We start from the raw sequence: 17,472 nt of genomic DNA on the forward strand, positions 1-17,472 counted from the left end.
GCTTTAAATTAGAATGAAATTTAGTTGTCACATATTTTAGTATAGGGACTTTTTGATACTGTGCTGTCAGTGGGATTCTATAGTACTTCTGCTATACACAAAATAATACCGTTTTGTTTCATTCACACATTCTCAATGCTATGGACTATCTGTTGATTTACATCAGCTGAAAACAGTCCTTTTAAAATCTACAGGTCAGTTTGAAACACCTATGTAAGGAAATATTTAGCAAGTTTAATATGAAAAAAAGACTTTTCACTTCCATAGTCAAAAATGTATCAGGAGATTTCCTGGACTTGAAAGAAAACCGCTTTGCATTTCAACTACATGGCAGTTTCATCTTGTATTACCAGCTATAGATATGAACAACTGACTGCAGGAATTTGGTTGTTTAATAATATTACACATGATAATATTTAGCAAACTTGAAATCTTTGTAAATTTACCAAATCTTAAATTAATTAAAGAGCTTTGAATATGTTTCCAAAGGACAATGTGATTGAAGGAGGCTTAAGAAGAAGAAATCAGGATTTGCACCAGAAGATTTTAAGAGATCTAGGAACAGAAAAAATATTCTTGAATATGTTACCAAACAGGGCTTACAGGAAGATCCTGAAAGCTTTTCACTACACTAAATTCTACAATCCTGACTTTAACCAATCTCCCTGGATTAATCTGCAGTGTTTATGTATGGCAGTCCTATCATCAACAATATCTATACATTTCTGTGGATATTAGTGATGGCTTTCTCTCACCTACCTTTAGCCACCTGTGATAAGTGCCAGTTCATACAATCTATCTTTTTTTTTTGAATGTAGAGGCAATCTAGACAACTAGTTTTGGATAAATGCTCAATATTTAGACAGCTGCAACCAGGTTAGATGAATTCTACCCTCACTATTATAATGCATTTAGTTTTATCACCAGAGGACTCTTTAAAAAAGCCAACTTTAAAATTACTATTAACCTTTAAACCACACCAGTGGTGTGTTTACTTTAGTTTAACACCTATCTGATGTTTCTTTATGCATAGGTGTTTAATAAGAGGCATCAGATGTAATGACATGAACCATCATTGCTTTAGTTAAAGAACACTGACTACATAATGCTATTTAGCTCTTGTTTTTCTCCCCAATTCTATAAAACGGTCAACTAGCTTTAGAGTTCCCAATAGTTAAGAAGCTTGATTTAGGGGTTTATGCTGGAATAGTTTACATCACTTTATAAGGCGAACAGAAGGAAGTTCTGAAGTTTTCTGTTACAACAGAAAGTGGTTTTAAAGCAAAAGGTTTCTTTCTAAAATCAGATACCTCACAGTTATTCTTAGGGGAGAGAGGGGTATGTTAAAAAAAATCCATCCTTACTAATCACAACAATGAATATCATAATTATAAGGAAGTCATTGGAGAAGAGTCATAACCAAAGATACTTGCTATTCTTTCGTATTGAGGCACATTTACCGAATGGTAACACCTATCACTGCTAAAACTCTTTCAATTTTTCAACAGAAGAACAAGATGGGAAGGAAATGGGATCTCAAAAACTCATTAATCATTGTATCAGATATGTGGTAGTGCAGAAGACAGTTCAGATTCTGAATAATACTTAAAAATATAATGACATCCTTTATTCAGCAATGGAAGGATTTGAGGAAAATACTTCAGATAGATTTGGCAATACAGTAAGTGAAAGGGAATTGATCCACTACAGAGGGGTCAAGAGGTGAAAAAGGACGGTGTGAACTAAGGAGGCTTGAGTAGAAGAAACCAGGATTTGCACCAAAAGACTTAAGAGAGCGAGCAACAGAAAAAGAGCTGTCAAACTTTTACATTTCACATTATAGACTGAAGAACTGTAATCCTCCTTAAACCAGGGCAGATGGACCTCATAGCCTCCTGGCTATGTTGTTCAAAGTTTCTGACACAGAAGTTGTCAGTTCACTTCAAAGATGAGCTTCAAATTATTCACAGACACACTCTTTGTTACCGTCTCAGAGAACAAGACATCTAATTGTATGGTCTACAAAAATCTAGATAGAGGGAAGGAATTCAGCCGCAGACTTTCATCTTGTTCTGTTCACTTCATCACAGCTGAATTATGAATCTGACAATGGCTGGCCAATGAATACTTTCAAAATAACCATTATTGCTCATGGCTGTGGGGTAGAAAAAGGAAACTAAGACAGTATGCCAGCAAGGATGTATTTGTGACTGAAGCAACAGAGTTCATCTTTCTGAGACTCCTTGCAAGATATGCAAAGCTTATGCCCAAAATCAGTCAGACAGACAAGGCTGGTTATACCCCTTTAGAAAGAACAAGGACTTCTTACAGAAGAGGAAGACTTTTTTATCCAGCAATTGAAGTTTCCTGCTTTCAATGGTACAGAATTCGTATCTCCTGCACTGACAGTCACCACAAAGATGGATGTTGCCATTACCAAAACAACACAACGGACATTGCCAAGTTTCATTATGTCAGCAACAGAATTACAAAGAATAATAAATCCCTAGATTACACTTAGTTAAGTGAAATATATTATGCAAATAATTTCTAATAACTAACCAAGAATGGTCTAAAAAGCATCAAAGGCCAGACAGTGTTTAATCACAAGCTGAAATAATCAGAGAAAGAAAATCACAGTATTCTGAACTCATTGCATTAAATGATGTTTCTCAGGTTTTGTTCAAATTCCTCCATCAGACCATGATGTTTTAAAGACATAAGTCAGTAATGTCTAATCTAAATATGCTTTTAACTAAATACATGGATAGCTAAATAAAACTTTGAATAATCTTACTCTTGCAGTTGATGATTTATTCCTCATTGTTCTGTTGTTCCTTCTCCTAATGTCCCTTCTCTATATCTATACATTCTTTACAGAATACACATTACACGTAGCTTTACTATTTGAAGATTCAAAGTTATATTATATGAAGATAAATCTGAAGACAGTTCTCTCTCTTTTGTTCTCCTGAGAACCTCCCAGAAAACTTTTCTTGCTAATAATGGATAATAACATAGAGTCATCATGTTTCTGTCAACAATGCTGGTATGGTCAATACTTATTGGCTAGAGAGCAGAGTGAGCCTCTGCAGTGTTCCTAGAAATGAACAGTCAATTTAAGTTGCGTACTAGATCCTCATCAATTGACTTTCTAATGTTGAGTAAATGATCTTCCCTCTGTGCCTTGTTTTGTCAAATTTCAGACCATGAAATTAAAAGGTGTGCAAGCTTTACAGAGGTATTCCATAAATGTGCTTTTTATTATACTTATTTCTATTATGAAGCAAACTGGAAAGATAACCCTCCTTGACCAATAAAAAGAGGACTATATTTCATGACTAGAATGAATGCAAGAGAAGAGTCATATAAATAATTTGCAGTATTTTAGACTTACATCTGATTTGCTAAAAGCTGAAATATATATATTTCAGTTATACTGAAGGCTAATACGAACAACTGCTGCAAACAGCTAAAAAATGCATCTAAGCATTATAGCTTTAACTGACCGTTTGTACTTTCATAGTTAAGTCTTTTCAAATATATTTATAATGGGTATTTGTAACACTGAATTTATAAGGAAATCAAAATACATTCATGTCATAGTCTTCAGCCCTTTTTAACAGTGCCCAGAATGGATGTGTGACAAAACTGCAATTTCGCTGAATGTGCTTAAGAAACAGATTTCTGCAGTGTGTAAGGCAGGTTCCTCACAAGTATTTTCGAGTTGAAAAAGAACCTGGAATAATTTTTTTTAATGCATGTAGGTTGTTTCACTGTCTGACATGGCTTTGAATTTAAAATTTCTTGGTCATCAGAAAATTCTGTATTTCAATCCTGATAGCTATTCAAGGTCATTAAATGTTTGTAGGGTGTGATGGGAACTAAGAGCCTTTGAGATTATACCACTGATTTGAATACTTAAGCCTACATATTTAAAAGAGCAAGTTTTGACACCTATAAATACAGCTCAGACCTGCCAAGCAAAACAAATATATTGGAGGCAGAATAAAGCATAAATACCTTCTTCACCAACTGAATCCAGGGTCACTAATATGACCAGCCATTAATCACCCTAATTAAGATTAAAACTATGACATCTTGGACCACTCCAAATCAGTAAGACACCATCAGCTTAAATCACCAAACAGGGTAAAGTAACACTAGGGGTTTTGGAGTACCCTTTTTATCCCAAAAGGACTGTTTAACGCTAAAAGCAAAGGATCATGTCTGTTTAGAGTTGCCAATTTTAGCAAAAATATTCAGTTTTCAATGTCAAAAAGTTCTATTGCAATATTTGTTGCCATGGATATTTCATCACAGCTGGAACATGACCAAAATTTGTAGGTGTCAAATCTCAAAATCTGTAAGTTTACAAATTTAATCATTTGCAGTTGTTTAAAACTGCTGAAGAATTCTATATGTATTTTTAAATCTATTCCAACACTTTTGAGGCAGTATCTTTATTTAAATTAGCTTATTATACAGTTAAATTTTAATGATAATATAGTATTTTTGCATTTGTGGCTGTTTTTCAGCGGAATTAACTTTTCAATGCATTTTTTGCAGAATTATAAAGCTGGCAGAGAAATAATTTTTAGATAAGAAGGTTATATGATTCAACACCCTACTCTGTATGTCAGGATTAATGGTCCCTATCAAACCATGCACATTGTGAAAATATATGTTTCACCAGCAGGGCAACAGAAAAGTAAAAGGAACCCAACAAACAAAACTGAAAAAACAAAACCAAAATCAAATCAATAGCTTAGTTAAAAGTTAGGGGAATTAAAAAAAAAAAAAAAAAAAAAAAGAAGAAGAAAAAATTTCTTGATATTCTAATAAATATTTTTAGAAAGTAAATCGAGATTTCTGACATTCCATAATAGTGCATATCACAATATATCCTAGACACAGAACCTTCACACAAGACCTATTAACTCCCTAATATCTGGTCATGCATTGCCTTTAGTGCTGTCCCCTATCACTAATATGCCTACGCTAAGCATACATGCCTTTGCTTTTCAGTCCCCATTTTTTATAAAACCTAATATGTTTCATTTTAATACAATACCAAAAAAAAGGAAGCATGATCCTAACTAGTAAAAGGCTGCAGCTACACATAAGTAAATGCTTTTATTTCATTTCGGCAATGCCGAGTGTCTGTGTACAAGACATGGTGTCTTTTTCATGGGTGCAGTATTTACGATTGTTACAGCCATATGATGCTGAAATTCTATGCTTAGAAACTTCAGAATATTCCTCTTTTCTAATTATCACTGTTACTATACATGTCTTTACATAAATAGTGGGATTCTGGAATACCTATAATGCAAACTCATTGCTCATTACTATATTGACTCTATTGCAATTTTATATAAATAACGTTTATCTTACTGATAATTGTTCTCTGATAAATTTCTCCTAACCTTTAAACTGAAGAGAAATTAAATCCACATTCATTTGTCTAAATGATGTCATGTACCAAGTGTAATTACTTCTAGAGCAGGTCATCTATGCCTCAAGAAATTTTATGTCTTCAAGATGTTGAGATAAAATTACACTGGACCATTAAGCCTGATTTTTTAAACAGAAATAGACCAGAGGACAGCTACTTGATGCAAGATATGTTCTATATTATGAGCATCAAAGTACACAACACTGGCAAAATGTTGGCTGTCCTTCTGCTCTGTAGTCAAAGAGTGAATAAAGGTATTGTTAATGTGAGAAAGCAAGTTATTCCCAATTTTAAATTACTCTGTTGTCAGCTTTCTTATATAATTTTGGGGCCCTAGAAACTGCAAAAACAAAAGTAATCAAAACATTGACACAGAATTGTAGTAAATTACTGGGAAAAAAGTTTTATCAGCAAGAATGTGGCTGAAGGGTTTTAGAGAGCTTTATCTCTCCTCAGGCTGGGTCTCATGTACACCAAGAAGAACAGATCTCAAACTCCAAGAAAACATAGGAAACTATTTTTATTATCATACTTCCACATCTCTATTTTTTTAGTAGATATTGTAAGTCATTCATCTGTTTGCATAGTTGCCAAAGAGTCCCATGCCTTCTCTAACCCGCACATTCGTCAAACTCCACAGGGGAGGATAGAAATCTTTAAATATAGTTCCCTATATTTAAACTTAAATAATACAAGGAAAATATGCAGTTTATCCATTTTGGTTACAAAAATATATACTAATGAATAATAAGATCAAACTGCTGCACAGAAACTGTTCCTGTGAATATCAGTGAGATGTGCATGTACATAGCATCTGCACAAATAGATTCCTTTTTGCAAATCTGGATAATTTTCATTCCCATAATTACTATAGCATCTGATTACCTCAATTTCTAAATTATTTTTGTTTCTAAGGATGTGACGGACAGTGAAATTCTGTCAGTTTCGTCTATTTGTTTTCTGTAAACAAGATCTGCTTTCAGAGTTCCTGGATGGGTGTCAAGTTACCTAATGGCAGTACAGCATGGAGTACATGCATGTACCTGTGCCTGCCCTGGAAATATGCTTTGATTTGTTCTGCTTTGGTTTCCTTCAGTAAATTAAGTTTTTAGAATGCTTTTTTTCAAGACACTGTTGACTTTTAAAATTTCTAATTACAACTAAAGCCTGAAAAAACTTCTTATGTAAGTATATACTGCTGTTGATCTTTCAACTGAATTTATTTTTGGCTTTAGAGATCTGCAAGTAAGAAGTCTGCTTAAAATAAATGAACTGATTAGCGAGTACATTGGCAAGCTACTGCAACCTTACTTATGGGTTAGAAAAATTAGATACTTTTAAAATTGAAAATGTTTGACAGCTGGATAGAACTGTGAGTGATTTTTTTGTAAATGGCAAACGCAAGGTTTGGTAAACAATACTATGGCCATGGTGATATACTGAAAGGAGCTGATGCAAGACTCCTACAAACCCCTTTCTGCAGCCATCAAAACCTGAAAATTTTAATGTACTAAAGAAACAGAAGTTAGGAAATCCCTGGGATATGTATACATGGACTAGATAAAATTACAATATAAAAGATTATTTTACGTTGGGGAACCTATAGAACTTCCTCTGGGGTGACATTTTTTTGTCCTCAGAACCTCCCTATTTTGTCAGCAATATTTAAGTTAAGGAATTTGAAGACAACTACTTTGATCCCAGCGGTAAAGAAAAAAGTAATGTTACTTCTCAAGTTTTGCTGAAATAAACTAGTCACAACATCTATACGTTTGAGAGTAGCTTGCTAGGAACAGGTCAAGGCACATCAGGAACCTCCTGAACTTGACAAGGTTTCTATGGACTTGCTAAATTTCACTGGATGTCTATTCCATGAATCTGTTTGCATGTAAATTTTTGAACACATGTAAACTTCGTTATTCACAATAGGCAAAGCTACAAACTGCATTCTGATTCATTCTGAACCTGCCTTCTGCCAGTTTCATCTGTTATTGCACTGTGAGATCCACTGCACAATCCTGTCCACACTCACTGTGCCACTCTGGACTTGACAGACTCTTCTCATACCATACTCATCTTTTTTTTTTTTTTCCAAAATAAAGATTCCTGCCTTATTTCACCATTTGTTATATGGAAGATATTCCATACTTACAGCCTTCTGCCTTTCTCTGAATCTTTCCATTTCAACCAGAGTTTCCAACCTCTCTGAGGTACGAGAAGCAGAACTGTATGTCGTGTTAAATACAGGCAAGGGATAGTTTTATGTAAAAACAAATTATATTGTTCTGTTTTCTGTTCCTTTCCAAATAATTCTTAGAAACACTTTCCTTGTTCAACTGATAATGAAGACTGAATTGTTATTTTCATTAGATTACCTATTACTACACTAAGTTCTTACTCAAGAGCAGTAATGGTTATTTAGACCTAGAACTTCTATTTTTTTCTCCATATGCATTTTTTTAACACTAATCTACAAGTAATTTCATCTGCCAGTTTGAGTCCAGTCATGCAGTCTGGTAATGTTTTTAATACTGTGAATAATTTAGTATTATTAGCAGGATTTCTCATCACACTCTTTTCCAACTCATTTATAAGTATGTTGAATGCCACAGTCCCAGCAGAAATCCTTCCACTTTTCTGCTATCTATAGCCTTTTAGAAAACTAATAATTTATTCCTAATCTCTGTTTTTTGCTTCTTAACTAATTACTGACCAACCATTTTCATGTTCCATATTTCATATTCTAAGAAACAATTAATTTCCTTAGAAACTTCTAGTGAAAGATCTTGTCAAAAGTCTTTGGCAATCCAGGCAGGCTCTACCAGCTACATCATATTTGTTGATCCCTTCAGAGAGATTCCATAGGTTTACAAAGCAGGGCATTGCTATAAAAAAGCCATATGAATTTTTACCAGGTAAATCATACACATTCAGGTGCTCCATAATTCAATAATTACTTTATTTTAGTTCCCTACTTTTGACAGTACACATCTATGGCTTTTTGGCATGTTAAACCCTTTCAAGAAAAATGGTATCCCATTTGATACTCTCTAAGCACCAGTTAATAAGACCCTTCTCCAATGGGTCCTGCAAAGGAAAGTTCTGGCATGGAAACTACCCCTGTTCTTTCTGTAACTAAAACTCATGGTGAAGAAGTTAATGGACAGGTTTGGGCTCCCAGTGTTTATTTAAACAACCATTTCATTTCTATTTTCAAGCAACACTGCAACTTGTTTATTTATAATTTTTAAAACCTATCAATTGGGTAATTTGGAAGCAAATCAGTTATCAATTCAGTTACTTTGCAGAAATTATTTCTTGCAGTCAACAACTTCCATAATACAGTTAGTAGTCAAGTTGACAAGAAGCCAACAGGAGTCCTTAGAACAGTGGTACTTATTCAGAAGCAGCTTAGCTCCAGAAATACGTTTACTTCCAAGATTAACTTGTCATTGAAACTGCCTAAACAGCACACCAACAAAGGTATATTTCTACCATCTTTTGATCCAGAAATTAAGATTAAGATGTGAAAAAAGTATCAGAAAAGCAAAGGTATTACATCCTCATTTACAAATAACCAATCTGTGCTTATGAGTTCAACACAACACTGAAGAGTTTTTCACCATCCTAGGCCTTGACCACAAGTCTCTATTTAATCCATTTTCTTGACAATCAAGGAAGTCTCAGGCAGTTTTATTTGACTCAGATGTTACACTTCAATTTCCCATATGTGCCACTCACCTCTCGACTACTTCCCTCTTTAAATGTCAATATTCTGGGAGAATGGGATGTCTCTGTGCTGCTTGTAGTGCTACTGTCCGCTAAACAGACACATGGGAGGTCACCGTTTGGGAATGGAGAACAAGGGCTTACCTGCTGCTTTGGCAACATCTGCAGTTGAAATGTTTTGGAGGTTTGAGTGCACTCTGAAGGTCACAGCTGGTCCCAGCACGCTGGAAGAGATTATTAAAAAATGTAAGATTCATAATCAAGAGACATGGTATAATATTCCTTATCAAAATAGGTTTTTAAAGAGAACCTATTAAGACACCATTTAGCCCTCTTCCTTTTGCTTCATTAGCTACATTTGCATACATTTTTATACCTCTTGTGGTTTCTTGTGTGTATCTTGTGCTTGTCTGAAAGAATTTGAACAACATTAACTGAACTTCAGAATACTCCTGTAAATACTATTCTTATTATGAAATGGAGGCATTGAAATTGTTATTCACCAAAGTACAGCACAGATCATCACTGGAATTCAGCATCCAAAGAAGATGACATGCAGTTTCAAATTTTATATGCCTAACATCAATGCAAGCTTAGTCCTGTTGTCACGACTGTAAGTCAGATGGACAATAAAGAAACTCAGAATATTTATCTTGATCATGTTCTGCAAGAACATGTGTGGAGAAAAGATTTTGGACATATCTGATCCAGTGGCTGATTCTGACCAGAATGATACCACAAAGTATTTATCTTTTAACAACAGAGGTAATCACTTATTTGAATAACTTATCAGGGAAAATGATTTGATTCTGTGGTGACCTTTTTGGGTGTAGCCTAATGGTCCTTTATGGCATTAAAATCTATAAGGCATTTACAGAGGAAGGTGTTGATTAGCCAAAAGAAGAATGGCAGAGTGCAGTATTCAGGGTTTCACAAAAAAATTTCATTGTGCATTTTTAAAGAAAAAGAAATCTGTATATGTAATGTTGCATTCATTCTCCAACAATATCCAACTTATGTGCACATCTGACGAAAAGAATAAAGAAATTTCAGTTCTAACATCCTTAAAAGTATACTAAAGTACGTATATATGAAAAAACATAAGAAAAATACACACACACACAAATACAGTAAATGTATTTTTGAAGAAAATTTCTGGGTAACAAGAGACTATAGAAACTATAATGTAATAATTTACAGAGGAGAAGAGTGCATGGGATCAAACACAAAATTTGACACAATTATAAAAGTTTACTTACATGCTAAGTATTATGTAAGTTCCTAAGTTTTTCTTATTCATATAATCAGTGCAAAGAATTACATTTATACTATGAATAAAAACCCTGCTTCAAAGGTGAAGTACATTGGTTGGAAACGCACATGTAATGAGATTTGACCTCCTATCACTGTGGCTTATGAGAGAATGAAGTCTGAAGAATTTCTGCATAAAAGAAATAACCTGAAAAATATTTTTGTTGCAGGGCTTGAAATGAAGTATTAAATTATTCTTTTACTAACATGTTAATATTTTGTATTCATACAACAGAGAGCACTTGAAGTGTTCTTAATTGCATCACATATATCCTGGACAGAAATACCTTTAAACTTTTCAGGAAGAAACACCTATTATTAACCATAAGACTTTCCTTTGAGGTCACCAAGGGAATGGGAGTAAAACAAAGAAGCATCCTTTCAATCTTTTACTAGCAAAGCATGCACTATGCACATTTTAATCTGGAGTTAATAACAACTGTCATTAATCAATCATTTTTCTCTAAATAGTCTTCAGGGGTGGGGGGAGGAGAAAAAGTAAAGAGAGATTTTATTGCTAAAGGACACTCTGGATGCCAAGTCATTAATGTACAAGAAATGTATTTTAATAATGTTAGGTAACTATAAAGCATTTATCAGCATCATTTAAATAATATTTTAGGTTATAATACTCAACAATTGCAAAGTATATTTTATTTGAGATAGCTGCTTTACAGAAATTCAGACCATTCCCTGATTCTGTCACTAACACTGAGATAATCAACCGTAAAAGGCACCTGGGAGTTTCATGATACCATACACTGAATATAACTCAGTTTGCACTGTCCTTCTTTCTGCATTGCCAGCCTAAGAGAAATGATGATTCCTCTCTGGCTGCTCAGACATTTACAGTGTAATTAGCAGCCTGCTTTAAATAAAAGCAGGCACCAACCCAGTACACGGCTGTCCCACGACAAGGAGAGTGAAAAAACAACTTTAGATATTCCCCCCAAATCTACACTGCATGTTCCATTATAGCTGAGAACCTGGAACCAACACAAACTTTCAAGCACAGTGTAGTTACACTTTGGTTTTATCAGCAGAGACATACCAAGTTTCCTCCCCTCCTGCCCTTGCCTGAGTTTTTTGCTTCTGTCTCTGGCTCAGACCTCACTCCTACCTCAGTTGTCCTCCTGCCCCATTCACTGCAGCTATGCACTTCATGTCATCATTAAAACCATATAGATTAAAACTGGATCATTTCAGTGATCCAACCCAGGCAGTGAGAGGCAGGGATTTCAGAGGTGTGAAGCCTGTCAGGGACTATCGCACTATTCTCAAGTGACTCCACCTGGATAATCCAGGAACATGACAGGATCTGAGTCGTGTCCATGTACGCACTGCCACAAGCACTGTCAATTCTCGTCACTGTTGATAAGAAAATGTAGGGAAATAAAGACCCAAAAATGGGGTGGGGAAATTCCTTAAACAAGTGGGATGATATTGGATTAATACCATTCTTTGTCAGGAAAGAAGAAATCTCAGAATTATTTAAAATAGCCACTCATATATTGCTGTGAGGGATATTGCTCTCTACAGTAGCAACTGAATGCTTGAACATAAGGAATTACCTGAGCACCACACAAGCGTGGCTTCACTAGGAGTATTTACAAAATCAGAAAATAAAGCAGCTCATCACAACTTTTTGCACATTGGTATTCTGCTGTTTATTTAAAAGCAAACAAAAGACCTTGAGATTAGTTGGTCAAAATTGCATTTCTGCTCGACGTTTTGGGAACTGACTGCTTGAGGAGCTCATAAAATGAGATTTTTCTCATGGGGGGCTTCTGGCAAAAGCACTCGATAAATAAACATTTCAATAACAATAGATGCCCTTTGGGGAATTCCTCGCTGTTCATTATGTGTTGGATGAGAACATTTAAACAAAACCAGTAATTACTTGACTGCAAAATATTTTTTAAAAGACTTTTTAATAAGAGGGCAGCCAGCCTGAGAAAAGGTTCTAAGATGTATACAATGCACCCCCGATGCTTCTTAACCAGGAACTTTAAATTAGATAGATGAGGTTGCTTTTTCATGTGGCTGTCAAACCCTCTGAAGCCTAGCTAATATTAATGGCAATTGTCTTTATATCACTCTAAATACAGAGGCTTGCTGGAGTGCACACGATTGTTTATGACCTGATGAATTGCAAACAAACCATTCCTAGAGATCACGGAGGGTGCTGACGGTTAGCAGAGGCATCCTTCCTGGCTGGCAGGTTACATCACACCAGCACTCAGCCAGCTGCGTAGGTGAAAGCAATCAGAAATGTAAACCACAATGTCCAGGCTAAAGTGCAACCTACATCTAAGACATGCATCTGCTGCAACCAAGATGAAAAAAGTTAGGTAGTAGCACTTTTAATCTAGAATGACAATATTTTATATCAGATTTTTTCTCTAATTTTTCCCCTCAAGGTGTATGCTACTACAATTACACCTGTGTAAATTTGTAGTTGACTCTTCTGACATAAGTGAACTTACACCTACCTCAATGACAGAGGATTGTGAGCTTTAGAAGGCATCTGGACTATACTATTATAATCACACTTATCATTTTTTTCTAGTACTTTGTTATGATGGTTTTTTAAATAAAGGTAAGTAGGTCTGGCTTCAAGGCTAATAAACAGTGACTTCTCCCCACACAAAATGTAATGTCTGTTGCAATGACCTGCTGAATTTATTACTTGAAATTTACTGACTAATTACCCCCCTCTGTTGGCTGTCACAACTTCTGCTTTTTTTTTTTTAATTTCAATAATGTTGCCTTCAGCCATAATAGTTTTTTTCTTTTTAACAAAGACATTCAAAGCATATTGCAAATTGTCACCCTTATGTGCTGTTGCCTTATATTCTGTTTACTAGAGATGAAATAATTATAGTGTTTATACCAAAATGACTTGAAGGTTGATTGCTGATTTAATAATATCCCCTCCCCTTGGGTTTATATTTCCCCTCTGAAGGTGGGAGGGTGCACAACATTCATAGAAACAAACAATATTCTTTGTGTAAAATAGAAGTATTTCCTTTCATTAATTGTTTTACTGGCTAACAACATTCTTATTATATTTTGCCTGTCAACAAATGAACAATCTGAATAAACAGAGTTGGAGCATGATCAATATGGCAAGGTCCATATCACTTTCAAGCCGGAGGTTATAATTATATTTATGAATGACAGGATTTAAATCTCCATAAATTATGTACCAAGCTTTGTATGCCTGTTCTTCTCCCTCATGTGTGTATACTTTAGTATTACAATATCATACAGAAGGTTTACTGTGAAACACAGTCACAGTCTATCATACCCCCTAGTGGAAAAGGATTTGAGAAACAAGTGCCAACATGGTTATGTGTATTCTTGAAGATGAGACACAGAGCTGATGCCAGATGGAAATGAGTTGAGGTTGCACTGCATTTTTAAAAAAATACAGGCAGAGTGCAATTTCTCAAGACTGGAGGAAGATGAGGAGATTAGGATTGGATATTTCCAACATTAAACATTCTCTTAATGACCCTATTTCGTAAAACAGAGGTTGCCTTAATAAAGCTTAGATTTGAAATTAGAGTCACTACTTGTCTATATGTTCATTTCAAAATCCTTTAATCTCTGGAGGTTAAGAAAAGCAATTAGTAACGCTCCAGAGGATTGTGCAAAGTAAATTTTATAGCAGCGAAGGTAATTGTCTCAGGAAATGTTTGGTGGGCTTGAACTAATGACTTGCAATGTGTACACATTTCTGCGCTTACTGTGTTTAGGAATTTGAAGCTTATGTCCATTGTTTATATTGCACTGAAGCCTCCTTTTCACCTTCTCTATTTTGGAAAAATTAAAATGCTCATACTGCTGTAAATGTGTTATATATTTTATATATAAAGGTATATAAATATACTTATGTCAAACCAAATTCATGGGAAAAAGCACATGATTAAAAGAGGCATTTTTGTAATACACTATGTTTACACCACATGATTTACAGAGCAAAGCAAGGGCAGAAAATGCAGTTGGTCATTGTCTTATAATACATAAACGGATTAAGAAGTGTACAGTGGTTACTCTGTTCTCCTTCTGTGACTCAGTTGTAAATCTGTTGACCACTTAACTCAGGTTTCACCAACATTTTGACCAGAAATGTTGACCAAAATTTATTTTGTGAAACACTGTGTCATACTCTATTTATATTACATAAGCAGGTACCTGACTGAACTTCAAAGATTCAGATCTGTGAAGGATGTATTGTGCTGACGTACTACAGAATAAATTCCCTGAACTGTTGAGTAGAGGATATTGATCATCATCCATACTTAATACTAAAAAGGCACACATCCTTCACCTTAATTTCTTTACTGTTCAGAGATTTGCTTCATTTTACACCTGAACTGAACAAATGCCACTGTACAGCTGTATGTATTCTCGCATTTCTATTGACATGTATGTACTTACAGCCAGTGATCAATTAAAAAAAATCTTTCTGTTTTAGCAAATTGAGTTTCTTGAGCCCTTTTCTGGAAACTCTTAACATGCTCCTTAAACTGCAGATTGACAGACAGTGTTTCACAACATGCTTCAATACAGCCAAAAATATATTATCTATTCATATTTATATCCTTTATACACACTAAGCATGAACTAACAGTTTGCACTATTATCTACAGAAATGTGGTCCTGTACTAAACATATAGCTAGTATGGAGAGAGAAAGTTAAAGATTCGTTGTTTATGTCTGACAATGACCAAGTACTAAAGATGAAAAATCAAAATCCCTGCTAAGGAAAAGACATTAACTGCAGTGCTCACCAGTTAGTGGTTGATTTTCTATAACGACTTGCATTTCATTAGACTAGTTTACACCATGAAACTGGGTGAGGTGTAACAGATAGACCACAAAGATTAGGTAGATTGACAGTTTCAGAGCAATGACATCTTTTAAATCTAACCACATGGAAACAAAACTTAGGTCTGGATTTGATGGTTGCTGCTCAGACTCACCGCTGCAAGCTACATCGATAGCCTTCACAAATCAGGTAATTATTTGTACTGCCCTCTTCTCTCCCCCTGCAATAATCAGTGCTGTGGAGTGACTTCATGGAGCGTCATTTCAGGGGAAGAGAAGAGGGTACTACAAGGTGTCCAAATAATGAACTGTATTGACTGACACACTACTGTCATTAGAATAATTTCAAGAGTAAATTCACAGAAAAGGGATGACTGGTCCAGAAAGGGATGTTTTCCAACAACAGCAGACCATGTTTGGTGGGTCTCTGATACCAACCAATACTAAATGATGGACTTTTAATTATTTTGCTTTAATCATTAATTTTATTTTAATCATTGAATCTACATGCATCAAAATTGTGCTAAGTACACTGATAATAATTTAAGTGCAAAAGACAATGAAAGAGTATTTTAAAGATTTTACAACTTGCTTCATCTCAGGTGAAGATTCTTTTGCTAAGCCTACAATTTAAATGATTTCAAAAAGAGACAATGCTTAATTTGGAGATTGATGCTACAGTCAGTTTGTCCTATTTTTATTCTTCATAAAATGCAACTTCTGATGATTACTCAATATCTATGAATAATTTGCAGAGTTTTAAAATAATTTTTCTATTAATCTGTCACAAGCCATGAAACTTGACATTTTCACCACGCTGAGTACATGAAAGTTGCCAGCATTGCCTGCCATGCAGATAAGGTTCTTAATTACAGTATTTAAAAGAACAAACCATACAAGTGTAATAATTTTTTACAGCAAAAGAGTGTCTGGACCCTGAGAGAGTAGGAAAATGGCCTTAAAGTGCTGCTTAAATGTACAGTGATTTTTCATTCACTTCCCAAAGATTAAACTAAAGGATAAAAAAGTTAAGTAATTTTTTTTTTTAAAAAAGAAGATAATTGTATTCTTTGTATATTTCCATTAGTCTTCTTTATACCTTTTAGTAGTCTGCCTGGTACACAACAATAGACAGTTTTAATTTTTAGCCAGTAAGCATTCAATGAATTTTACTGACTTCAGGTCTACTTAACCTCTGCGCACCTGTGTTGTTAATGGAGTCTGTCGAAATCACATGTAAAATGTGTCTGCTGGGATGATAGTCACTTATGCTCAGTTTGCCCAAGTGACTTTTAATAACTAAGGAAGAGCATGACTCATGTGTTAGGATCTTTGCAGAAGTGAAGGTTCAACATGCTCGTAGCTTTGTTAGGAGCCAGATAGGACACAAATATCTTTGACGAGGACTAGGCAGCACAACCAAAGACCAAAAAACTCGAACTTCACTACAGTCTCAATTCAAAAAGCTACAAAACTTGGATCACTGCAACCACAGCCCTCCTGCTTGCCCTCTTGAGAAACTGTTGGCTTCTCCTTTAGCTCTGAGGAGACCAACTAGAAGATTTGTTCTTGAGCTTCCCCTGTCAGATGTGAGGTAGAGACATCTGCTTTGCAAAGGAGGCACTGCAAGTGGAATTTATCAGGCTCTTTCCATTGCACCTACAGATGTATATTTGCTCCAACTGCCTTTATGGCTCCTTGGGAATACAAACCCTTCCATAGGCAGGTCCTGGTGCAGCTCATAGGCCTGGATATGTAATATTTACTGGATAGGTTGCAAAATAAATGCAGAAAAAATATTTATCTTTTTCAGCTGGGTAAGCAGGTCTGTAATATTCCTACAATCCATTCATCCATCAATCCATCCATCCATCCATCCATCCATCCATGCATGCATGCATGTGACAAAGAGAGGAAAAAACTATGTGGTTGTGTCTGCAGGAGAATCAGGTAACCAAGGGCAGGAGGATCAAGAAAGACATAGACATAAGATTAATTTTGTATATTTCTTATAAGGGACTAGTCTTTTAAATAAATCTCTACATGATTATCTTCTTCCATTTCTAATATTAGTTATTCTATTTGTGGACCAAGCTTTAGTTCAAGAGTGAGAATCACAGTTCTCTGTTTCTATTCTC

The 17,472-nt window shown here is 35.1% G+C and overlaps 1 protein-coding gene across 2 annotated transcripts in view; it reads right to left on the reverse strand.

Moving 5' to 3' along the window:
• The window catches only part of PTPRN2 (protein tyrosine phosphatase receptor type N2), a 683,390-nt gene that overhangs the window by 365,795 nt on the left and 300,123 nt on the right, over positions 1 to 17,472 (reverse strand). For both annotated transcript variants that reach the window (XM_074831707.1, XM_074831706.1), the window contains exon 11: positions 9,332 to 9,411. In XM_074831707.1, coding sequence (XP_074687808.1) covers positions 9,332 to 9,411 — 80 coding nt within the window. The remainder of the gene's footprint in view (positions 1 to 9,331; positions 9,412 to 17,472) is intronic.

The sequence above is a fragment of the Strix aluco genome, chromosome 1, assembly GCF_031877795.1.
Source record: "Strix aluco isolate bStrAlu1 chromosome 1, bStrAlu1.hap1, whole genome shotgun sequence".
Taxonomy (NCBI): Eukaryota; Metazoa; Chordata; class Aves; order Strigiformes; family Strigidae; genus Strix; species Strix aluco.